The sequence below is a fragment of the Etheostoma cragini genome, chromosome 2, assembly GCF_013103735.1.
Source record: "Etheostoma cragini isolate CJK2018 chromosome 2, CSU_Ecrag_1.0, whole genome shotgun sequence".
NCBI lineage: Eukaryota > Metazoa > Chordata > Actinopteri > Perciformes > Percidae > Etheostoma > Etheostoma cragini.
In genome coordinates, this window is record NC_048408.1 from 11,468,003 (window position 1) to 11,494,867 (window position 26,865).

A 26,865-nucleotide genomic window follows, 5' to 3' on the forward strand; every position below is an offset into this window, starting at 1 on the left:
TGTGTTGGGGGGGAGGGGTAAACGGATGATGTGTCAAGGGTCGGGAAGAGGGCTCACAGCATATATAGATTTGTTTGTTGGTATCCTACTTTGTTAAATTCTATCAGATTAGGAATTTTAAAAATATAAATGGTAAATGTTATATCATTTTAATAATTTTTATTTTGAATGAATAAAGGTGATAACGGCTGAACCAGTACTAATACGTGTAGCTCCTTAGCATCTCCCCAGCTGTGGTGTCTGTTGGAGCATCAGCAAATGAATCTGTTTATTTCAGAACAGAATGCATGACCCTTACAATTACATCATATTACGAACGTATTCTGCTGTAAGGAAAAGTAACTCATGAGCTGCATATATTTTTACAATTAACAAAGGCAAATACAGAAAGCAACCTTTTCCACATTTGGATGTCATTAGCATATGTTATGGCCTGCCTTTTAAACTTCACCATAGAAACCAGTTTCTGCTTCGTGACTCACGTGTGAAACTGTCTAAATCACAACACCACCGTTGCAGATATTGTTTCATCCATACTGGCTTATTTGTTTTTCACTTTTGGCAAACAACAACATGCTAACATTGCTGAGATGATAAGGTTCTACACACACTTCTACAAGCTTCATGGTTGCTCAAAGCAGATAAAATGTCTTTCTAGACTTCCTTCTACGGCAGGTCTTTATTATCTAGTTAACCATAATAGTATGGTATAGAAGTAAAAAACAAATTACAACAAACAAAAAATAAAATAATTATTTTAATAATATTTATTCATAACATTTTTCTAAAACCAGGAAAAAAAACTGTCAATTTTATATATACCAATAATGTGACATTGTAATATTTTGCAACCGCATAACTTGCACACACATTCATATAAAGGTACTTTATTGTCACATACACGTAGCAAAATTTATTCTCTGCATTTTATCCATTCAGCCATTTACTGCGCCCGGGGACCAACTCCAGATCTGCATCTGGAGAACATAATACATGTTTTTTTTGTTTTTTTTATGGTGGGGGAAACAACTCCACACAGAAAGGTGTGGGATGACCTGGTTTCAAACTTCTTGCTGTGAGGCCACAGTGCTCATCATTGGACCACCATGCTGCCTATATGCTGCATATAAGTGTTTCAAGTTTTATGTATTCAGAGCTGTGCTGCCAACAGCCAATCTTCTCAATGAAGTACTTAGTGCTGTTCTTGTTTCTGAAAAATGGGTTGGTGCACCCATTGTAAATCAGGTTACACTACTGGACAATAGTATTCTTTAACCTTGCCCACAGTTTCCATAGTTGCACTGAATAAAATGAAGATATCAAGTAGCTTTGCACAGGTAAACAATACATATTTTAAACATACTGTATATCTGCAGTTTCTCTCACTGTTCTATAGCCATTTTAAATGTCCACAATGTTGTAAGTCTTAGCCTATTTAAACCTTTATTTTAGTGCAGAGTGTAGTGGTACGTGCTGAGAGACACAAAGAGGCGCTTGCCCCTCTGTTCTTTTCTTGGCGGCTATCGGAAGTTGCTCCATGTCTAATTATTAATTATTCATCTAAGGCGGATTAGATGTGGCCCAGTTTCTCTTGAAGATGGCTTTAGAGCAGAGGGATCCATGTGACAGTCCACTCTCTAACCTAGGCTACACACTGCAGAGATGGCAAAGACTTCAGCTGATTGCTATCGCGCTCTACAGAAGTACAGGAATTATTTCATGTCCTTACGTCTGAAGAGGATTCAGACACGTCCGGGGCAAGAAAGGATAAGGAAACCAGACTTGAAGTAGAATAGAGCTGAGAATAAAATGTTAAGAAATTAATGGGAAGGGGAGGGGGTAGTGTGAAGGAGAAAAGTGCAGGGAAATAAATTGGAAATTTGTTGCAGATGCATAAAGACTGAGAGGACAGTCATGAGGTTGTGCCGTCTGTGTTGGTCCACAGCACGCCACCTGTGGTGTCTCTTGAAGCGATAGCACTGTGTAAAAACAATGATCTCCATTTAATCTACATTTTCATGTATTAAATTTTATGTTGTGTGTATATTTAGCCCTTTTTCCCCTATGGAAAATGTTGATTTAGTGTGCTTGTGGCATATAAACACAACCGATAGAGCCCAACCAATACAAATATTGGGTTACTTAAAAATCCGATATATTGACCGATTTTCCTTAAAAAAAAAAGAAATCCACAGAACAGAGGAACATCAAAATATATTAAATATATGAATATATAAAAATAATATATAAAAGTCAAACTTAAAGTATTAAACTTAAAGCACTTTGAATAAAAACACCATAAAACAGCCAACAGGGACGTTGTATAGCGCCCTCTGGTGGACAAACTATGCAATGCCAACAATCATTTTATGGTTGACTGTCTGTTTTTTTTTATTTTTTAAATATTAATTTAACAGAATCATTTATTTGTCATTATATGGTAAATGAGTCTGATGAATGAATACAAAAAAAGGAATTTTTTTTAAATTTTTTTTTTATTTTCATCGGCCAATATAAATGCCAATAACAATTGTTCGGGAAATGCCTAATATCGCCCTATAATAGCAACCCGCCAATATATCGGTCGGGCTCTAATAAACACTAAACTTCAAGTGTTCTTTTTTTTTCTTCAGTTAGCACCATAAAACATTTAAGATGCTCACCACTGGCATGGGGTTGAGTGGTATACAGAATTCAGTATGTTACCCTTGGGTACAAACAAGTTCTAAAGACCTTTTGCCATACACTTAGAGCTGCAAATATGAATGAATTAGTTATCAACTATTAAAATAATTATTTACTGTTTTGATGATCAATCAGTTTGAATCATTTTTATGAAAAAAAGAAGAAGCAAATAGTCACTGATGCCAGCTTACTAAATGTGAAATATGTTGCTGTTTATCCTCCTCTAGTAACTCATCAATGACAGTAAGTAACAAGACATTGGAAAACACTGATAAACATTTTTCCCCATTCTCGGTCATTTCACAAGCCAAACAACTAATCGATCAATCGAGAAAATAATCACCAGATTAATCAACGATGAATAAATTGTTACTTGCAGCCCTAAACTCAGTAACTAATGTAAGGCAGATGTAGTAATAGAAAGAATGCAGAGCCTACATATGGCCTTATTTATGTGTTAAACTTCACATACACCTTCCAAAATACCCAACAAACCTCAATTCTTTGGTTACAATCAGTATTTGGATTTCTTTTGAAATTATTTTTTAATTTTGTCTCATTCCTTTTGATTTCTTTTCTTTCTGGCTGCAGCAGCCAACCAGAGGGAGACGCTTAAGTCTCCATTCCACCTGAAGGAAGAGTCCAAAGTGGAGGGTGCGTTGAGCCCTAGACCATCCTCCCAGTCCCAAAACCAGGTACAGCCAAGCTTCCCCGCGGCTTTCTGCCAGGACGGACCAGTGGGGGCTGCAGCGTCTACAGAGCGCCCAGGGTCGCTAAAACCACGGGATGGAAGCCCAATGGCTAAGAACAGCTTGTTGAGCCAGGATATCAACGTTAAGGTGGCCTCTGAGCTGCTGATTAAGCTTTCAGGTAGGATGTGTGCATGTATGGATCTGTGCATGTTTACAATAAGGGGGAGATGCAAATGAGCTTTATAGTTCTCAAATGGCAAATGGGCCTATGCAACAGTCCACACAATTAGTTACTCTAAATCTAAGCTACGGATATATGTGTATATAATTGGTCTGAAATTGTCATCGTAGGTGCATTTTTTGATTATGTCTCTCACAGTGGACATGCACCTACGATGACAAATTCAGACCCCTCCATGATTTCTAATTGGGAGAACTTGCAAAATAGCTGGGTGTTAAAATACTTCTTTTCCTCACTATATATATATATATATATATATATATATATATATACACACACACACACACACAGTATGTGTGCATATATATATATATATATATATATATATAAATAAATGTTTCTAGGAAAGAACAGTCCATGTTTTACCATTATCTGTCCTGCTGGTCTGCTGTTGGCGTTTTAGACCAGCCAGTAGCAGCTCAGGGTTAGTTTTAGGCCAGAGGTATGACACTTACTGCCATTTAAGGGTCCTGTTGTTTTGTATCATGGCACACATAACCAAGCTGAAATTGGGGGCTTCTCAAAGGTGAGCAAAGTGTGCTTGTGGGTAAAAGTATGTGGTGAAATAGTTTTTGTTTCTCTGAGGCCTCTGCTCTAGATGGTTGCTCCGGAGCCTTTGTATCCTCTGTGATGATAGTAAGGTAACTTGTCTTGACCCTTCATTTTCTTTCTACAGTAGCATGCATCTATGGTTTACTACGAATTTGTGAACAAAAAGCAGTGTGTTTAGGATCAGCTTTGCTTTGTGTTGTGCAACAGCTTCCTCTTCAAAACAAAACTTTCACATAGCAGAAGATGACAGATAGTTAAACAGTAAGACATTTAACAGGCAGCATCCCTTGACCTTTGTGGAAGACTAAACTCATCCAATGAGCTTTTACAGCTTCTGGTTTGAACTCCGCAAGAATAGTGGGAACGAGTCCTCAGACAGGCACTCTTTATTTTGTAGCATTCTGCGTGTGCTGCTGCACCACTGTACACTTTTTGTCACTGCTAAATAAAGTCCTGCTGCGTATTTTAGCCTACAGTACATCCAAAATCACTACTGAATGCAAGGTCCAGTTCAAGTGTATTCTGGACAGGTGTTTGTCCGCTGTGGGCTGCTGGAGTGTATCTCTCAGGCAGTCAAGAATAAAATTGGCCCAAGTATGTATCAGTATGTACCAACAGAAATGGCTTCCCTAGCTATATTAAAACATTTTTTTCCCTGATGCCAGTGTTTGTATGCTTGACGGACACCTCACACACCGGTTGCCATTGTTCTCTCTGGGTTGATTGGTGTTCAAAGTGACTCATGCTGGCTGGTAGCTCTGTGGTACTACACGTGTGCTGCTCAACTGCCTGCCCCCAGGTCACGTTTCCCTGTGCATATTCTTTTGTGTGTGCTTTTGAGGAAGACAAAGATGACATGATAACTACCAAGAAAACACATTTTAAGATACTGGCGTTTGTGTTGAATCAAAATGACTCTGAGAGAATGATGTGGGCAGTATGTAATTCCTCTACTGTACTGCCTTCACCTGTGTTCTTTGTTTCATCACTGTTATCCCTCTTTCTCTCCCATCAATTCTGGTGTTTCCAATTCCTTGCACTGATGTTATCCTGCCAGTTTATGTGGTTCTCAAGCAGCATGGCTGGCGTTTATCCCCCCCATCACTTACACTAGCTCTGCAAGGTTGACCTGGGTTAGGGAAATATGCTGCAGCGTTCATCCGTCCGCTCGCTCCCTCTGCCCCCTCACACAGTCCTCGGAGCGCAGTGCCGTCCATTGCCATGGCAACAGTGGGGGCGGTAGATGGAGAGAGCTGTCTAGAGTGACAGCCTTGACAAGAGTCTGGACCCTCAAATGACCCTGGGGGGAAGGGAAGGAGAAAAAAAAGATGGCGAGGAGGAAAGGAGAGAGCCAGGGAAAGGTCAATGTCGTTACAGTCACGTGTGATTACGGTCATGAGGTTCAAGGCCATTGACACAGTAACCTCTCTCTGTCCCCTGTTAAAGGTCAACCCCAGACCACAATAACCCAGTGAGGATACTTAAATAGGGATATCACATTTGGGGAGTTCTAAACAAAGCATTGTTCCAACCTCTCTTTGTCAAATGTCTCATTTCCTCGTATTTGCTTGTTGTACAGAAAATGAACACCGCCTAATTAGATTTCTGCTACACATCCTTCTTCGACCATGGCTTTGGACAGTCCGAGCAAGTGGGGTTGTCATCATTACTGCCCATTGTGCTGTAACATTACTTGCATCATTCCTTTTAACTAGGTCACTTCTACTTCTCTTCTCTCTTCTTCGTCCCCCTCTCTCCTTTCTTCCATATCAAACATTGGTTGGTCGTGTTGAGTCGCCTTGCATGCGCATCCTCCCCCACATCTGTTTAAAACCAGGCTGCTGGTGTCTAGGGGCTAATTACGCCAGGCTAAATAGTCCCTGGCGCCAGAGGCTAACGTGTCCTAGCAGATGGGCACTGGTGTTGCAGGGCAAGGGGAACATGGCGTCACAGTAAGGGAGGGAGAAGGAGGGGTACAGGGCCCTAGGTGGTGCCCTGGCAGACTGGCATCGTGTGGGTAACAGCCGTGCCACCCACTCACCATCCATCCACCCTCACTATAGGTGTGAAATCACACTTTGTACTCCCTTAACTCGTTTCTCATTCCTTAGGAACAGGCCTTCCATCTCTGAAGACATTTTACAGGACCTCTCTCCTCTACAGTGCTCGCTAGCTTAATCATAAAAGTTGCATCAAGCAATATTGACAACTAAGGAGCAGTACGACTTCAAACCAAACTGACAGCAACCCATTTTTTGGCTTGTGAGTTTTTTTTTGTTGATGATTATTACAGAAAACAACAACCGACTTACGCACCTAGCAGGAGCAAAGCAACATGGACCTTCCATCTGAGCCTTTTTTGGTTCACCATTTTAATGTAGGTTTAATATTAACTGGTGTTAATGCATGGTTTGGTCCCCCAGCTCTAGTGATGGTTAATGCCCATGGCTTTTTAAAAAAAGTGTATTGTTTTGATTTTTTGTTTGTTTGTCAGAGCAATCAGCTGCACGCAGCAAGAAGGAAAGTGGAAAGTGGGTGTTGATTCCCCGAAGCCTTGGCAGTTCTTACAGCAGAGGCCAAAGCTGATTGATTGATAATTAATGTTGTTTGTAATCAAAGGATGCCAGCTCCACCCTGCTTTCCCTCAAAAGATTTCACATGATTGCCTTTACTGTAGGAGCCACATCTGAGTGACATACCACATGCTGTCAGCCTACAGTGTAGACATCGTCACTGTCAACTGTTATCATCTGACAGTTACACAACAATCCCATTAAGAGTTGTGGAGCGGGGGGGTTGTTCTGCCTAAAAGTCAATTCTTGACTTGCTGCTGTTACATTTAATTAAAACATTCCCTGTTTTAATTCTGCTTTAGTACTTCATTTTGCCATCAAAATGCAACCGATAAAGTAGCAGAATACCATCTATGTTGTAAAAGAGCAGCTTGATCTAATGGTGTAATGTCTCTGCTCGTTGATGCAGCACTTGTTACAGATAAAAAACACACATTGTACATCTCCGGCTACCTTCAGGTAGCTGTTGGGATTTAGTCAACTAAAGTGGAAGGCTAAAAGCAGTTTAGGATGACAGCTGCCAACAGAATAATTGACATTGTTGGTTTTTTCTACATGTGTCTACTGGTTGTAGAATGTGTTTATTTACTTGATTTAAAATTTCCCAACACCTTGCCTTACACTATCTTGTTTGTATGGAGTTTAACGTTCTTTTTTGGCCTAGCAAACTTTTTTTTCACATGCTTTTGAAACAACTAGCAACAAAAGAGAAACTACAACACCACACCGGATCTAGCTAGACCGGAAACAGGCAAGCCGTACACACTTGTTTGGGCTTGCAAGCCAGCCAAACAATACTAACGTTACGTTTTGAGTGGATGGCGAGCGGGATACGCCAAAGATGTCTGTGTGTTTTGTTGTTGTGAACTGAGCTATCATCGTAGCACGTTCAGTCTGAAATACCACTTGATGGCCAAGCACCAAGCTGATGTGAACTCTCCGCCCCCTCGTCAAAGTATTTTTTCACCCTTTTATGGATGGACAGTGTTACATTGTGTGAGAGATAATTTGCTCCAAGTGAGAATGTTACGTGTGAAATTGAACACTACAGTAGGCTATATGCCAATGGTGTTTTAAATAAAAAAACATTTGCACAAAGCAAGCCGATCCACTTTTCCATGTTGAAAAACTAATGAGACAAAAAGAAATCAAGGGACAATTAGAATAGATAAAAATTTGCAATTAAATGCTATATATATCTCCCTTCCCTTTTTTAGTTGAAAATGTAATGTTCATTATTTATCTATACACTCACATGAAAGGATTCACTATTTACTCCATATGGATTATCACAGCAGACAGTAATCAGTTCACCATTTGAATCCACAACACTGGCATTACTGTACAGTATTACGTTATGTTAAGCCCTACACTGCTCTGACAGTGTCCTCGCCATGACCCCTCAGTGTGGCCGCTTGCTGACCTCTCTTTACTCCCACCCTTCCCACTTTCACTTCTTTCTTTCTTTTCTGTCTCACTGGCTCATTATCAGTGCCTATGGTTCCATTTACAGAAATGCAGTTTTATATGCGGATGTGATTGACAGAATTACCGAGGAAAATCGTTTGTCGCCTTTTGTCTTGGCCATATATGATAAAAAATTCCTAATCTTGGATCAGCTCTGGCTTGTACCAAATGTTTTTTGTTTAGGAACATTTTTATAAGGCCCATTATCTTACTCCTTATGGGCTGTTTATCAAGCGTGCTTCTATAGAGTCCGATGTAGCTGCGGCTTGCAACTGTTGGAAGGATGAACTACTGAGAGCTAGCTGGTTGAGGATCAATTGTAGCAGCAGCTTGTCTGTGAAGTCTGCAGGCAAGGCTGCTGTGGCTCCCACATGACATGCAGTCTCCACACTGCAGCCTTTGAAGCACATGAACTCTTCACCTCTGTCTGAGCAGGTCGGTGAGAGAGAGAGAGAGATGGGGCAGGGATGTAGAATAACAGGAGAGAGAAGGCTAGACTAGGATAAGGAGGGGCGGGGTGGTGGGGGGGGGCAGAGAGGTGAAGAGGTTGTCATTTAGGCTCGAGCCATTCCTCATCCTTTCGTCCTCCCCCAGCTCTTCTCTCTCATCCCACTTTCTTGTTTCCTCTCTTACCCTCAGGTGTTTCTGGCGCTGTTTGACAATTTCTTTCCTTTTCCTTAACCTTCTTCCTTGTCTCTACTTCTGACTATGTCCCTCACTGCCTGTCTGCTCAAGTTTTTGTTCCTGTGGTATTGAAGCATCAAAGTGGTGCAATAAATTGACTTTGCATGCACTAACGGTGTAACTAAGTGTTGTTAAGAATCTGGCCTGGGTCTGTGCCTTCCTACTGCATATTCTCAGCAAAAAAGGCTGTCACGTCCACGCAGATTCAAGTAGACATTTGAGGTCAAAGTTGATCACTAAAAACAGAACATCGCACAAACCCCAGTCACTTTTATTCTGACTCAAAACTTGAGTAGTACTGCATCAGAGGGAGCAAGGTATGTACATTATATGTATGTAAATGAACTTGGTTGGCATACAGATCACATCGGCACACACTGTAAAACCGTGCAATATGTTTGCCATTAAAAAAACCAAGTGGAGCTGAAAAAAACTCTCAAGTAACCTAACTCATCCATCAAAGCACATGCAGAGCTTCATGAATAGGATCTATATGCATTTGTATAAGCAGAGACACGAATGTTAAGGACTGATGGTAAAAATCGAACTAAAACTAAAAGTTAATTGCTTATATATTACACAAATAGCCAGGATAACAAAGATGTGTACACGTGTATTTAATTGTTTTGACTGCTCCTAAATTAGCAAAACATTTGAGCAAAGCACTTTTTAAACCTTCGTGGGAGAAAAGATCAGTAGAACTTTTGCACTAAAGGTTTTTTAAATTGTATTTATATAGAACAATATGATGTTAACAGTATAGATAGTTACTTTGGACAATGTTGTCCCAATGATTAATATTCTTCAAAATCTAGGCCAAATTTGCACATGACAACGTAATAAATTAGATTATTTCTAATGAAGTAATACTAAAGAAGTCAGTTTCCGTTGTTTCTCTTATATTACCACAAAAGGGCCACCATGTGTTGGCGTGTTTTTGAAAAATCACGATCATTTTCGGTGGTGTTACAACTATCATACAAATGTATAGAAGCACATATTACTTAATAGCCTGTAGTTTAAATCTATTTAATTTCCCATAGTTCTTAAGAATGTGTTTGTTTTTAACAGGCATATTTTGAATTAATTAATTAATGTTCAGAGAAATTGGAGCAACTGTGACATTAGGGAGAAGCTGTAATATTTTTTGAGAAAGGACACAGGCACTTTTGTACAAATGCATTCTTCCAGACCTGATCTGTGGCCTAATGGCTACTGGTATATCACAGAAGACGCTTCTGCACCAGAGGGGATGACACATGCGCCCATAGACACACAGGGCACAGACACACACTCTCACGCTCTCACTTACAGACACACACACACACACACAAGCGGGATTCAGGCAGACAGAGGGCTGCTTTTTAGGAGTTCAGAACATTAGGTCATGACCCTGACCAAAAAGCCATAGCTATTATTATCGTGGGAGTAAGGCCACGTTTTCATTGTGCGACAGGTAGACTTCTGATCTAGCCTACTGTGATGCAGTGCTTTCAACGTGGTGTCAGTGTGTTTACGGACAAATATTTTCTCTCTCTGTCACGTGACCTAACTGTAATGGCTCTTTGAGTTGTAAGCATGCTTGTCCCTGCGTTGGGAGCTCAAGTGCATATAGTATGTGTTGATACATGGATGCATTTTTGTGTGTGCAGCCCTCCACTCAGCCTCTGCCGTTAGGGTGGTGATCCAATCGCGTGTCCCTTTGTTGACCCTTACAGAGCTGTGCCCCTTCCCATCCCTCCCGCCTCTCTCCTCTGCTCTGCCCCTGCATCCGCCTCTCCTAGGTTACTCTTGGCCAACTCTGGCCACCTGATTAAGGGATTAGCGCGGCTGATGCTTGTCAGTGTCCCCCACATGCTGGCTACACCTGGACCTTAGGGAGGTGGCAAGGGGGAGTTTACACTTTAACTCACTCACATAAACACAGGAGCATACACGCATACTGATACAGTACTCTTGCGTGTTCACACGTGCACACAATGTACTGCAGGTCCAGTCTTGGTCTCTTACACTGGCCTCGTTCAGCAGAGGAGTGGAGAATGTGAAGGGGAGGGGTGGCAGGGTTAGCGCAGGGTTACTGTCTTGTATCTCCCTCCCTCCCTACTCTTTCTCCAGCTCTTCTAGCCAACCCCCTGCCCCTCCCACTGCTCCCGATGCCCTGCCAAATTCATGTATTCCATAATCGTGCTGAGTCGCCATGTCAGCAGCACTGTATCAACCCCACTGCTTTGTCTTGCTCCTGCTTATCACCACACTGAGACACTGCCTCCTGCCATCCCTGCAGTCAAAGATCAGATACCTTGGATATACAGATTCTAACGGGTGTACCAATCAATGATTTATTTATGTATTTACTGTATGTATAGACTAAGGCTGCAGTGTATACTTACTGTAGCCTAAAGTAGACTTACATTTAATCAAGTAAATTTGACCACAGCGGCCATTGGAGAAAAACAGGATAGCTCTGCATTAAGAAAATGAATACTCACCAATATTCTTTCATGGCTGCCTTTAGCCTTTTGTTTAATATCCATAGAGAGAGGAGAGTCAGTGTTTGATTCTGCAGATTGGCTTGAGACATTCCTAGCAGATGCCATCTCGACTATTTTTAGCCTGCTCACTTCGCCTCACCTCTTGAACTTGTATGAGAAGTGAGTCAACAGCTGTTTTCACCCTTTCAGTCCATTGTTCACGTGCCGAATGAAAACGACATTCAATCCGAGACTCTTCTATCCTATTTGCTTCTTAGTTACCATTTAAAGTGTTTGGCGTCTTTTCTGTTCGCTTCAATGAACGTACATGAGTTGCTGGAGCCCCCCCACATGCGACAGTGTGACCTGTTGATGCCCGCTTGCTCTAATAATTACATAGTGAGATAGTAACCTGCTCATCTCGGCTTTAGCTGCATTGTTTTGATTGTTATTTGCCATTCCCTATTTCAATCTATAAAACATCTGGTATGTGTATGCTGGATGCATAGATTACTTGTACAGCCAGGTTAAAGCCCAAAAGTGTTTTTTTCTTTCTTTTTTGGGGGCATTTTTAGGCCTTTATTGACAGGACAGGTGAAGAAATAAAAGGGTGAGAGAGACAAGGAATGACATGCAGCAAAGGGCCACAGGTCAGAGTCAAATCCGTTTTGGGATTTTTTGGTTAGATTATTTACATAGTTTTGTGTGGATCTTTCCATATCAAGGCTACAAAGATAGGTATCATGAGGGTCATAAATGTCATACTAAGCCTTTTGAGCCCTTTACTTAAGTAAAAGTACTAATCACACTGTGTTTAAGTAGTGCATTACAAGTAAACGTCCTGCATTCAATATCCTACTTAAGTAAACATAGATGAGCATTATCAGCACAAACACAGAAAAGCAAAGGCTATTGCATTGCATCACAATAATGTATAACGGTTGAATCCCTTCAGAGTCTAACCATTATTTGTCCTCTTGTTCAATCATCTGCAGAGAACAACAAAGATCAGTACCAGGATCAGTACAAGGTGAAAGTAAAGGTAGAGCCCATGGAGGTGGACCCACCACCTGCAGAACTCTCCCCACCGGCCTCTCACCTGCTGGCCTTCAGCACTTTAGGGGCTAGTGAGAAGACCGAGCCAATGAGTAACCTCCCCGAGACGTTGGCCTGCCCCCAGAAAGACCTCTTCTCCCAGGACATATCGGTCAAAATGGCCTCGGAACTGCTGTTCAAATTGTCAGGTATGTTCCCTCCAGACATGTACGCTGTTAGGCACACACTCTGAGCAACAGTAGATCTATAAAGCGCACGCACGCACGCAAGCATGCACAGCAACATCTTGATTTTCCCCATGCAGCACCAGTGTAAACCTTGGACAGATTTTGATACTCAACCATAAAACCCACATGTTTCCATTTCTGTCCTCTGGTGGCTCTGTTGTAAAGTCAGGGATATACGACATGTAATGACATCCTGCTTTTTACCTGTACGGCCATGAAAGTGACATTGAAGTAGCAGACAGCTGTTTGTATTGCTAGATTAAGACGGAGCTTTGAGGTGGAACCTTCGCCCCCTCAGGGAAAAGGTGCTGTGTGAGTATGTGTGTGGGGGGTCAGGCTTGTAGTCCTGGGCTGTGACCCTAGCTCTATCCAGCCTTGAATTGCTTCGCTTAAATGCCAAATAGAGAAACAAGCTTGTGTAAAATCTTTTTCCTCTTCTTGCTCTCACACATATTCAGAAATTCGCACATTGACAGTCATTCTTTCCCACACAGTCTTGCATGCACACCTTTACACACTCACACAGGCCCCATGGGGAGTGGTGTCTGCACAAATGCCCCCCCTTCTCTCTCTCTCTCTCTCTCTCTCTTGACTCGTTTTCAGACATGCCGGCTCAAGCACACTTGGCTGCACATGCTCTCATGCTCTCCCCCTGCACTTCCCCTCCCTCCCTTTACATTTCTCCCGTGCAGCATCTCCATGGCAACGTGAAAAGAGACCTCTGTCCTTGGCGAGCAGTGTGACGGAGTAGAGTGTTTAGGGGGGGTTGTAGTGCGGGGGGGGGGGGGGGGGGGGGGGGGGGGGGGGGGGGGGGGCAGGGGCAGGCAGAGGATAAGGAGGGTAGAGAGGGCAGCGGGGCTACACAGTATGCCCACCCAGGGAGGCCAGGGCATCACTAGCCTTGCATCAGCGACAACCACCCCCTTAGAAATGGGTCTGAATGTGAGGGGGACTGGAACAGAGTGGGCTGCTGTCACACAATGAGCAATCAATATGAATTACCCAGAGCAGTAGGACCTCAGAGACACATCAGTAGCAAGGTCGCTCTGAACACTGAGATGGTTGTAGCTTTGAAATTCACTTCAGTACTTTGCCTTGAAACTCACACATATAGTATGGCTCCATTCTCAGGCGTTTTGTGTTGTGCTTTCTACGGATGAATACTGAAACCTGTAATCTGTGCTCTCATCAGCTGGCCATGTCGTAGTGTTAGCTAATTTTACAATTATTACTTTACTTACCACTTAGACCCCTCTTAAAACTATTTGCATTTAATACGCAATAACTCTGTCAGCAACTAGAAATGTACTACTGTGCAACAAGTATTCAATTGATAAGCTTCGACCATGTTTGACATAAAAAGACTCATTTATACAACAGCACTCGGGATCTGTGGTATACAGAGGTGGACTTGGATGCACTCTGTTTTCCACTTGCATATGTGTCCCTACTCCCTACAGGTGCTTTTTGGAAAACCCAAGCAATTATTGACACGTTTGGGTCATTCTATTAATTTCAGCCTCAACTGAAATAAGGACCACCTCCACTAACGTCAATAGAAAATATTACATTTTTTGTGAACTATAATACTGGCTTATTAAGCACCAGGAGACGTCTAATTTAGCAGGTGATTGATCAATCACATTGTTTGGTCGCTTCACTGTAATTATTCTGAGCAGCATGTTGCTATGTTGGAAAAAGAAAAAACCTACTGAAGTTAGGCATAGTAGAGACGAACAGTGCAGCACACAATCAGCTGTTATTGTGCGATTGGGGAAAATACTCTGCATTGCAGTTTGGACAGAGGTTAGTTTGATAATCACCAGTTGGACAAACATTTTGCATTTATTCTTAAAGTAGTTCTATGGAATATTTGAATAGTTTTGCCCTTATAACTTTTCTAGTTTGTCCAAATAATAGAAGAAATGTCCTTTTGAATATTATTGTATACCGATTACTGGTCTTTTAGGTAGAGCTGTGCAATGCAATAAAATTAAAAAAATAAATCCAAAATATTTCTTTCTCAATGTGACATTAGCTGTGTTGATTCAACCGTTTTTGATGCCACAGTCAGTGCTAATGGACTCAATAATATTGAGAGGTGTTTGTAATGTTTTTTCCCCCCATTTATGTACAAGAGTGCAGCCGTACACAAACGTGCCATCTGGGTTGTCTGATGTGACCACCCATTTAAAAAAAGAAAAAAAAAAAGAAATCCTTTCATGTTGGTGTTGTTGGGCTAACTTTTCGGCTCACAGGTCAGCAGGCCCACCAGAGAGACTCCCACTACTCCAGATGGCCAGTTCACCCCATGCTGGCATGACCAACCTGTGCTTTAATAGCCGAGTTAAACATGAAGGATTCAGGATAATATAGTGTTTGTTTCTTTTCTATAATGGCCAATGTGTAAGGAAGCTTTATACGGAGCCCCCCTGGGGTCAGCTGAGAAAAAGAGAACTAATAAGTTTAATAAACTGTGTGCACGGATTATGAATCTGTGATCACGGTTTTATAAACCGGAGCAATATAGAAAAGATATTCTATATATGTTCTTACCTTAATTATAACTAACACTCCTCCTGTACTACAGCACTTACTGTTAAAACCTAAGTTTGGAGACACCACCTTAATTAATCATTAAATTAATAGATATTTTTGTGTTAGTGTTTTGTGTTGTAGTTATATACGTCTTTGCACCGCCGGCTCCTACTTGAGATCAGTCTTATTTCTACTGTGAATGAATCTGTGCACACATTTTATTAAACCGTGCGCTATGATTAGGAATCTGTGCACACGGTTTAATAAACAGTTTAGTTTTTTTCTTCTCCGCTGACCCCATGGGTCTCTGTAGCTTTAGGACATTTTGGTAACCATTTCTTAACCGACGGAATTCATGGTGGCATCTAAACACATCTACGTCTAAATCGTTCAATACAGTTGACTCAGGACTCAAAATGAAATCCTAAATCACTAGTTTCTTAACTCAAGGTCCATGTACTGTCTTTTTCTGGAATGCCATGAGGCATTTGTAAATTGAGTAATGAATAAATAGGACTGGTAAAATATAAAAATGTTAATGGTATGGTATTGACTGTGTTTGATTTGGTTTGGTTGTTGTGCTTTTATTTTTTCTCCAGAAAAAGTCAGCAAAGCCAACAACCACAAAGACAGTAACATGGTGGGAATAAACAGGTGAGTCAATCATTCTGTGTATTTGCTTTATGATAGGTAATAACCTGCATTTTGGAATATAATTTAAATATGTATTTAATTTAGTACCCTTGTAACTGTTAGTATTATGAATCGTGTTTCAGTCCATTCCTGGACGAGTGCTTCAGACAATCACCCTTTAACTCGCGCTCCAAGAGCTCTTCCCCCGCAGAAGCCAGCTCATCTACCAGGGCACTATTCCACGGTAAGACACATGTAGAACACACACACATACACACACACCAACAAACACCACATATCACTATCAGTTTATTGCAAGCAGTAGATGGATGAACATTATCTTTGCTCATTTTGTGTCTTTTAGAGCTGCAACGATAAGTCGATTAACCAATTAGTCGACCACATTTGTGATAATCAATTACGCATTCTGGTAAACATGTCGAACATTTTCTGGTTCCAGCTTCTCAGATGTAAGTATTGGCTGTTTTTTGCTGTCATATATATAATAGGGTTGGCTGAGATGTTAAAATGTCCCACCTGGCCACCGTCAGCCAAACAACAAAAGCCAGCAATGTACTCGACGGATAAATCGTCCAATCGACCAGCCGTAATATGCGACTGTATATCTAGTATATAGGTACTGGACTGTTGGCAAACAAAACAAGCAAATTGAAGGCATCATCCTCGACTCCAAAAAGTTTTTAACATTTCATAGACTCGGTTACCGATAAATCAAGAAAATAATCGGCAGATTAATTATTACTGAACATCGTTTATTGCAGCCGTAGTGTCTTTATGTTTGTTGTTTTACACAAAAGTATATTCCCAAAGAAACAATTGACAGAAAAGTGATCTGCAGCTGGCCAAAACAAGGAAGTAATGAACTGTGAACAGTCCGTACCACTCCATCCTTCATAGTACGGTGTCTTCAAAGACGCGTTCAAGTCCTCAATTTATTCTCACTGTAGCTTGGCGACATAATTGATTACGCAGAGATGCTTATTACACACATAAAGTACATACATGTGCATGCATTTACAGACCCTTCTTGCACACAAGACACAGACATTCACGCAGAAGCTTTGTAGCCCGACGAGTTACCTACATACTACATATTACACATAAAGACACCTTTTGAAATCTAATTATACTCCCACAAACACATCTCAATTAACCACCTGAAACTTAACATGACCCCCTTTTCTCTGGTAAAACCCACTCTCCCCATTTCATATTTAGAGCTCTGTCCGGCCTTTTTGCACTCTCACGCATTTCCCCAACCCGAAGGCCTTTGCCCAGGGCGTCCCCCGTCTCCTTCTCCTCCCCTCTTCCCTGGCATCCCAGATTACTTCCCTCTATGTTCCTTTGGCAGTGAGAGATCCAGAGGTTAATTAGCTTGTGCCAGCTTTGCCTGTCCCTCTGCCAGTTAATGAAAATCTGATTGGCTTCTGGGTGTCAAGAGTGTCCTGAAAGTTAATTCGCCAAGCCCACCTTCCCTTTCCCTTGTGTGTTTAAGCTTCAACTCGCTCTTTTACTGTTGTCCTCTTTTCTCTTCTCCATGCGAATCTCTACTGTATGCCTGTTCTTTTTCTTTTGAGTTTTTTCATTTCCCTTTTCTCTCCTGTTTTATCACCACTGCTCCAAATATTGGTAGGTTGCCGCTTTAAAGCAGACCTTTAATCAAACAGATGTTCTGTTCAGTGGTTGAAGAACTTTACTGCCCTTTCCTGTAAGTTCATACCACATTTGGCCGAAAAGCTGTCAACCCTTTTGCTTTAGCTAAGTTTATTGTAGTAGTATTACAATGTACTGGTTGTAAAATGATTTGAGTGACAATTGGCTGCTGTGTCAAGATTGCCTTGTCACTTGCTGTGCATTTAAAAGGAAAACCTGACACCATTACTTCAGATATTTTAATAATGTATTTGACAATGTAAAGGAAAGATCTACATATTTGTATTTTATTGTTATAGTCATTGACATTGATGTTCTGTCAACAACTATTTATTTTATGCAAGCGATATAACTGGCAATCATTTTCAACAGTATCTTTAGGGCAAAGAAAACAGCTCATTTTAATGGCTATCTCTGTAGAGATAAAACATGGTGAGCTTGTCCCTTTAAGCAAGAAAGAATAAGTGAGTAGGAGTTTGCCATCTTCTCCCTTCAGTCTGAGGTTTAACACAATCCCTCATTTCTTGTTTGTGTCCTCCTCTCTCTCCCGCTCTAATAGCACTAATTAAACCATTACCAACGTCAAGGCTCGTGCCACACCCCAACTGGCTCAATCATCAGTGTGTTTGCCGGGTCGTGGCCTCGAGCACTTGCCGTCCGGCTTATCGTGACCCTATGTAACCAGGCCATCCCCTAGTCTCACTTGTGAGTCAGGACAAGTTAATGCTTTTTGTGCTAAGCTTGAGCTACAAGCCCCGTAAGATGGTATAAGATTCTCAGAATAAGCCATACATGGACAATGAGTTTAGAGAACAGAAGTGTGATTGGCCCTTAATAGTCGGATAGCAGTGCCGTTGTTATGGTGTGAGGCAGATGCCTGCTAATGTCAGGAAGTCAATGACCTGCAGGTTGATTGAGGTCACACTAAGTTTCTTGACATGTCTCGTGTTGTGACACCTTCACCACCTGTGTGGCTTTACTCTACGTGAGGATCCACACACACAAACGCTGTTTTTGCAATGTGATTAGTTTAATGTCAATTGACTACTCAACCAATGATTTCATCTTTAGTTAAAACCATCTGCATGTCGCAGCAGGCTGTGCTCATTTAAGATTTCATGGTCTGCAGCCCATTGCTTAAATTTTAGAAACTACACTTCCTAGAAAGAACACTAAAAATGTCTACTCATTACCTAATGCAAACGCACTGTGAACATAATGTATCTCTTTAAAGTTGAGTTCAATAAAATATTCTTTCACTATTCCCAAGTTATGATAGTTGTTAACCCTGATACCCTCAGAACATTTTTGCATTTCTTAGAATGATACTAAGTGGTATAGGGCATTTTTTCAAAAAGGAGAAAATGACAAATCCAAAAAAATATAATAGTGTTTGATTAATTACAAAACACCCTTTTGTGGCACACATATTACCTAAATTTCAAATAAGTTAATATAAACCTTTATTGATACTTAGCAGTGAAATTTAGGTTTGGCAGCAGCCCAAGGACATCAGAAGTACTGATTTGTAATAGAAGAAATAATAAGAGGTATATAAAACTAAGATAGAATAAAAACTATGCAAGAGCATATAGAGACAAACAAAAAGATGCTTACAGGTAGTGCACGTGCACCCTGATCGTCTTTTCAACTCGGCGTATATAACAAATACTTTGCAATGCATATACTAGCCTTTGTTTTTGGAAAAATAAGAACTCAAATAAATTACACTATTTAGTGTGTGCGTGAATAAAACCAAATTGTTTGCTGTATTTTGCTTTGACAGTTTCTAAAAGATGTGTGAGGGATAGTGTAAAACAAATAAAAGCAAACAAAGGCAGACAACATAAATGTAAAATGACAAATACAGGCAAAAGTGCTCCAGGGGTTGTGAGTCAGTTCAACAACAGTAAAATGTCATTTAACAGCACCTTCAAAAAACTGACGTAGCTTTTCTTGAATATTTGATTAACATTAAACATATCCCCAAATTCCCAAACATGTTTTGCTTTTCCTCGTTGTGGTATCCTTACCACCACAAATGGCTCATTGCTGTGTTTTGTCAAGCAACTTAAAAATAAGTAGCATTGTTAAGGGTAAAATGCAACTTTTAGAAGCTACAACAATTTGCTGTAAAATATAAACTGTACAATATGGGACTTAATGATTCCTATTTCTAATTTCTTTCTCTTCTTTAAAGTCCAAACTGTTTAGCTTTTGTGCAATGATTTACATCCACAAAAGAATCACAATGTTTAGTGAGAGGGGGGAACTGAGCAGCCGAGTTGTTCCATCCTTTATGGACAACGGAAAAATAACTCAGTCGTAAAAAGGATTTTTTTCCCAATGTCTTGCAATTACAAAAGGCCAAGGTCTGTCTGTCTGTGTAGTGTAAGTCTTAGTCCTGCCTCCATCAGTGTACGTTTCATAGCACAGTGAGAAAAGTACCTGTTTTTATCCTAATTGCTTTGAGATTTAATTCAAAACAGAAACTTAAATTCTTCAGATTCTATTACAGTATCTAAAAGTAGTCAGTCATTTTTTTTCATTTGATTACAGAGTGGAGGGCAAGGGAAGGTGGGCTGACATACAGAAAAGAGATCTACAGTGATATGTGTATGCTGCAGGCTTTAGAGCAAAGGACCGGTGCTTGTTGTTGAAATTAAGAATGCATTTGCACTCGATCCCAACCGCAGGCTAGACTAGGAGCATCTGTCAAAAGGTAGCAGATGGGTTTCAGTCTTGTGGGTAGCAAATTAGACAACAGTGTATCAGTTGTTTTGTTACATTGGAACTGAAGGGAAGGAGAATTTTCTAATAGATTAAACTATGATACTTTCTGGCTTTTGGTTATATGACACTCAAAACAAAGAGTACTAAATGATTTAAAGCAGCCAAATGGGCGAATGTAATATTATACTTAAACAGCATCTTAAAAGGAAGAACCACTCCCTAACCATAGATTGTAAAATGGTATGCAAGTTTTGTGTCTTTCTCTCTCTAATACATTTGTATTTGGTGTCATCTCTGACTCTCGTCCCTTTCATTTGTCCAGTCGCCATTCCCCCTCCAGCCTCATTTGCGTATCTGTGCAGTAAGGTAGAGGCCAGAGGCATGGAAAACCACACAGCCTCCATAGGAGGCATGAGGGCTGATGGGTGGTGACAGGGGAAATGGGCATCTTCACTGAAAGAGAAGACTGTATGATATTATTAAAGCTGGGTAGAAAACACTGTATTTTATTTATTAATATATGTAGTTTCATTTTTTTAAATAAATAGTTCAACATTTTTGGAAATAAGCTGTTTTGCCACAGCCAGTTAGCTTAGCTTAGCTTAAAAGCGTGGGGAAACATCTAGCCTGGCGCTCTCCAAAGTCTAGCAATACACCTACATGCACCTTTAAAACGCTCACCAAGTAACACGTACAAAAACCAAAGTGTAAGACATAATGTCGTTTTATTGGGGGTTATGTGCCAGACAATTGGCCAGACACAGTTCCTTTTCTTCTAGTCTTCTAGTGCTAAGCTAACTAGAAGGTGGCTGTAGCTTCATAATTAGTAGATAGACATGTGGTGGTATCGATCTTTTCATCTACATTTCTGTAAAAATGGAGTAAGCATATTTCAGGTCTGAAAGAAACAAGACAATGTTTCCCATATTGTTTACTCCCAGCTGTTTAACTGATGGTATATCTTTTTAAAGATGGATGTAAATGAGGCACCATAGTAGTTAAGACACACACATTGTTGTTATCACAACTTTCCCTGGTTATTTTTTACCTTAGTTCCATTTGCCGCATACCCTTGTTTCCTTTTTCGCTCAACTGTCTACTATTGAATAAAAGCAAACTGCCCCGACATTTAAAAAAAAAAGATAAAATCAAGTTTCCCAATATCATCATAATCAGTACTTAAGCACATACCACAGCAGTGTGTTGTGATTTGGCAATTACAGTTTCAAGATAACGTCAATACATACTAAACCAAAGTTACTTTGTTTGATTTATAGCCGCATGACTTAACAGCCCTTGGTTTACCTGCAAATGCTTTTGTGGCTAATCGTTTCAGCAGGGGATGATAAGGATGGTTTTCTCTGTGTGTGTGTGTGTGTGTGTGTGTGTGTGTGTGTGTGTGTGTGTGTGTGTGTGTGTGTGTGTGTGTGTGTGTGTGTGTGTGTGTGTGTGTGTGTGTGTGTGTGTGTGTGTGTGTGTGTGTGTGTGTGTGCGCGTGTGTGTGCGTGTGCGTGTGCGTGTGCGTGTGCGTGTGCGTGTGTGTGTGTGTGTTTTTTAGACTTAGAAAAGGATGATGGGGAACCTGGAAATGGGATTGCCCAGTGGAGACTAAATGAACAGCTCTTCCCTTGTCCTGTCTGTGGCAAGGTGTTCGGTAGACAGCAGACTCTTTCTAGACACCTGTCTCTACACACAGGTAACTAAACACATGTACACACTGACGTCGTTAGCGTATGAGCACACCACCGCAGCACATTTGCATCCCTTTGTTTAATGTATAGATGTGTTAACTGCTGAGTTTGTGCATTTGTGCTTATCCTTGTTCTGCCCACAGTAAGTAAATAAGGTTGACTAGACTAGATTACCCTTTCTTTAAAGAGATTACTACCATGATTAGTCTCACTGGGAAAACTGCCCGTCTAATTACCCAGCTAGAGGGATGCCTCACAGAGTATTGCACGCACACAAACGCACGCACGCACCAGTAATTCTGATGAAGTCACGATTGGTTCCCTCATTCACTTTCTCTCTCAGACACTGGAGACTTCCTCAGGATGAAGCTGTACACTCCCTTGTGTCCTGATTACACTGTGTTTTCAAACTTGGCCCTTCTTTGCTCTCACTGATCCATTCTATTCCATCACTGTCTTCTGCAATCCCTCTCTCGGCCCTTATTAGGATAATACATTAATGAATCTCCTGCTTATGCAATTTTATTTAAAGCAAATTAGATTATAAATTAATGCAACCTACTTGGGATCGCAGACTAAATCACTGGGCTCACAAATGGAGACTGGTGTACAAAATGCCCCCACACAATTGGGCATGCTCTCACATTTTGCGGGCACACACTACACAACACACACACACACACCATCTGAGAGTGTTGGCTGTGAACAGCTTGGCCACACCACAGAGAGCAGAAGCAGGGGCATATGTCAGTGTGATGGTCTTTTTGGTTTCCCCTGCGACATAAAGGTTGCCTGGCTTCATGTCCTTGGGGCAAATGGTGTCTGTGTGTGTTTGAGGGGGAGCTAGAGGGAGAAGACTTGATGTTATGTTGATTTGTTTTGGGGTCAAAAGATAAAATATTGGGATTTTTATTTTTTTATTTTTATTTTTTTATAATACTCCACGGGAATATCCAGATGCTTCCCTGAAAAGTTGATTTTGTCAGACATCACAAAGACATCACAAGGTTTTTTTTCTTCCTGTTCCCAGGATCAGAGTTACATTTGGGGTTAGGCGAAGGTGAGGCAGGGTTAGACATTAAGTAATTAGGTTTAAGCTTGCTTTAAAGGCTCAGAGGCTGAGCGCAACTTAATTAAATATCATCTGGGGTGATGTTTACAGTAACCCGAGGTCTTGTGTCTGTTTATTTTTGCAGACGAGAGGAAGTACAAGTGTCACCTGTGTCCTTATGCAGCCAAGTGTAGGGCTAACCTCAATCAGCACCTGACCATCCACTCTGTCAAGCTGGTCAACACAGACGCTGAGCAGATCGTCAGCGCTGTTACAGCCGACTCTGCCGAGCGCAAGAACTGCCCTTTCTACTACAGGTAGTGAAAACAGACCAACACACCACTCTTTTTAGGATATCTCCAGCCAGTAACAGCTGTTGGAATCGAGGCATGTTTTGCTTGATCTATATCTGCTGCTTGATGCCCAAATATATCCTGATATATTTTTTGATTTAAATTCTCCCCAACTGTTCTTTTTTATTAATCTGTTTTCAATTTTCTCTGTTTTTGTAAGCTGTTTATCTGGAAATTGTGCCTATTCGCTTTCTTAACAAGAGTTAAATGAGAAAATCAATACCAGACTCGCATGCAAATATCAAGCTACAGCCAGGAGACAGATAGTCCAAACACCACTAACTGGCACCTCAGAAGCTCCCTAATTAACATGTTAAATTTGTTTATTCAATCTGTGCAAAAATACAGAGGGTAAAAATAGTTGTTTGTGGTTATACAGGGGGTTATGGGCTGAAATTGTTCTTATTTGCGTGTAGTGTTCCTGGAGTTGCGTAACAACAACAAAGTGACAACAACACCACTCCTTAGAGCTTTAGATGTGGTGATAAATGATTATTTGAAATTGGGACAGACTGAGCAAGGCTAGCCCCACTTACAGCTTTTATGCTAAGCTAAGCTAAAAGTCTCCTAGCTGTAGCCTCCTATTTACCTTACAGAAAGGAGAATCTTCTCAACCTTTTCTTGCTCTCTTTAAGAATCCTGTTTAATAATTTTTTGTATAAGTTATTGTATGTTTTTTGTCTTTTTTGTCATGACAGAAAGTAAAGTTCTCGGAATCTGAAGAAAGGGAATAGATTTACTTCAAAAAATGTTGTACTATTGTTTCAGAATTGTATGTCTCTCTTGATTTAAAAAGAGTTAAATATTGCCACGTCTACAGTGTGGACATATTTTATTTCCAATCGTCTTTATTTAATGAAAAGAAATGTATCCACACTGTGCCACTTACCAATTTTTCAGACAGAATAAAACACTAAAGCTGATGGTCTCCCCCCCCCCCCCCCCCCCCCCCCCCCCCCCCCCCCCCCCTCGCCATCTTCCTTCCAGTTATTCTCCTTCTTTTTTCTTTCTGTTCTCTGTCCAGCTGCCATGTGTGTGATTTCCAGACTGAGCTGAATGCCCAGTTTGTCAGCCACATGTCGCTCCATGTGGACAAGGAGCAGTGGATGTTCTCGCTCTGCTGCAGCGTCTGTGACTACGTTTGCATGGAGGAGAATGACATGAAGAACCACATTAGTACTGGACATGCAGGTAGTGTCTCTGATGATGCATGGCGGTCCACTGCCATTCTAAGTGACAGAATTTATGAGACAGCCATTCTCATTTGCCTTGGTGTAATGTCATTTATTATCATATTTTCAGTTAATTGATGTAGTTGTTTTAGTCTATGAAATGTCAGTAGATTATTTGAAAAATGCTTGTTACGATGACATCTTCAAATTGCTTTTTTACCAACCAACAGTCCAAATCCTAAATATACACTATGTATTACTATTATATACCACAAAGAAAAGCACAAATCCTCACACGTGAGTAACTGATACTAGAAAGTGTTTGGCTTTTTTATTTAAAAAATTACTTAAATGATTTCTTAATCAAAATAATATCAACTCACTGTTTCAGCTCTAGGTGATGTTCTGGTGTGCTGTTCATGTAGGGTTCACAAACATGTGCTGGATAGTAGCAAAGTACTTGGTTCAACCCCTAGACAACTGATTTACTTACGTAGTAGTTATTTTCAAAATGACTCTCACATGTGAGAGTGGGTGGTAGCTTACACATTGTGGCTCTTGTTCACGGGCTCAGAATAGAAATACAGTGCAGTACTTGGACAGTGACACATTTTCTATTGTTTTGGCTTTGTACTCCAAAACACGGGGTGTAAATTTAAACAATGACTGACATTAAAGAGCTGACTTTCACCTTTGTGGCATAGTTTGGATTTTTTTAAGTGGGGATGGGGTGTATGAGGTACTTATCTACAGTCAGTGTGTTACCTACAGTAGTTTGGAGTATCAGACAGGAGTGCTGGCACGGAAGCTAAGCAACCTACTGCTGTAGACTAGGCTAGCAGCAAAACGCATTTTAGCCTGCTAAAAAAAAGGCCCAGTTAAAGAAAAAACGATATCAGTTTAAGTGTACATTATATTTAAGATATTTTCACCGTTTTACCTTGCCATCATACAGCCCTCTCCGACAAGGAACTGAACAGTGCTAGGACTGCACAATCAATCACAATTTTGAAATAACATTATGGATTTGTGCAATATCCAAATCGGAAGGGGTCAATGATCCTTCCCTCCAATTTTGCAATTGCGATATGAATTCACAGTCACAATAATCAATCAATCAGTCAATTAGATATTTTTTACTCATATAGTGTAACCCTATTTTATACATCTGTTCTTCAGACTCCTTTGTCAATAACAGTTATTTGACTTTGCAGAACACAGAAGTTGCTGTTCCACCGCTGCCTTGATCGGTTGAATCCAAACTAATCCTTTTAAACACCAAATAGGTTTTGCTGCTGCCTGTGCTGGCGCGGTCTACAGCAGTATATTGCTTAGCTTCCATGCGGGTACTCGCGCCTGCTTCTCTAAACTTGGGGCATGCCGACCGCCATCTCATAAAACCCCACAACTATACCTTTTAAGGGTTTTAACATTATAACCTTGTTATTGTCTCTAATTCATACATTATTAACATATAGAAAAAAGTCAATGTCTGTGTATATTGTCGATTTATCTGCAAATTATTTATACAATTAATTTTTTGGTCTATAAAACATCACAAAGTAGTGATTGTAAAAACAGTCAATGAACAAAGAATATTCAGTTAACTGTCATAAGACTAAGAAAAAAAAAAGATTACCTACGGGCATTAACTTGTACATTTTTACATCTTTGGCATTTTGCTTAAAATAATGTACTAAACTAAACTAACTAATGATCAGCAAAATATGCCTAGATGAATTGATCAACTAACTGACTAATGGTGTTGGCTCTACTTGTCAAACCCAATGTGTTTGAGTACAAAACCAACACAACAAACAGGCATCACTGTCTAAGTACTTATGGACTGTAGTACTGGAATGTGCTTTCCAGCTTTTTACTGTAAGTAAATAAGACAAAACAGTTCCAAGTCAAAACATCCTATGTGTCAGTAATGTATGCTTCATAAACACAGTTCTGTGTCAGTTCAGAGGACCCAGGGAAAGACAAGCAGCCCAATTGGTTTTCACAAACAAGCCTCTTCCAGCCGACCTTCTTTGGACTTTTAAAGCTGCCGGTGTAAACCCCTTGTGGTCGATATGAGTGTTTTTGCCTAAAACAGCCCTGTCCAGTTTAGTGCTGACGTTTTGCTCATCCACTGTTCTTCAATGTGTGTGTTCTGCTTGTGTGGGTGGGTGGGATTGTCCAGCCTAGACAGCTGCAGGGTCTTTCAGAGGCCACAGTGGCCTTGTTTATCGGAGAAAGTTGGCCCTTATCGTGCCTGAGGGGGAAAAAATCAATATGCCTTCGGTCCTTTGGAGAAAACTTGAATCCAACATATTATTTGTAAAGATACTTTTTTTTAAAATTATTCACACAACATTGATGATAGG

The 26,865-nt window shown here is 40.6% G+C and overlaps 1 protein-coding gene across 3 annotated transcripts in view; it reads left to right on the forward strand.

Annotated features, from left to right (window-relative positions):
- The window catches only part of znf827 (zinc finger protein 827), a 68,146-nt gene that overhangs the window by 31,875 nt on the left and 9,406 nt on the right, over window positions 1-26,865 (forward strand). For 2 of the 3 annotated variants that reach the window (XM_034890892.1, XM_034890885.1), the window contains exons 5-12: window positions 3,277-3,555; window positions 12,361-12,609; window positions 15,786-15,840; window positions 15,963-16,063; window positions 21,785-21,922; window positions 22,948-22,977; window positions 23,114-23,285; window positions 24,346-24,512. In XM_034890892.1, coding sequence (XP_034746783.1) covers window positions 3,277-3,555; window positions 12,361-12,609; window positions 15,786-15,840; window positions 15,963-16,063; window positions 21,785-21,922; window positions 22,948-22,977; window positions 23,114-23,285; window positions 24,346-24,512 — 1,191 coding nt within the window. The remainder of the gene's footprint in view (window positions 1-3,276; window positions 3,556-12,360; window positions 12,610-15,785; window positions 15,841-15,962; window positions 16,064-21,784; window positions 21,923-22,947; window positions 22,978-23,113; window positions 23,286-24,345; window positions 24,513-26,865) is intronic. The other variant, XM_034890899.1, reaches the window with a different exon arrangement.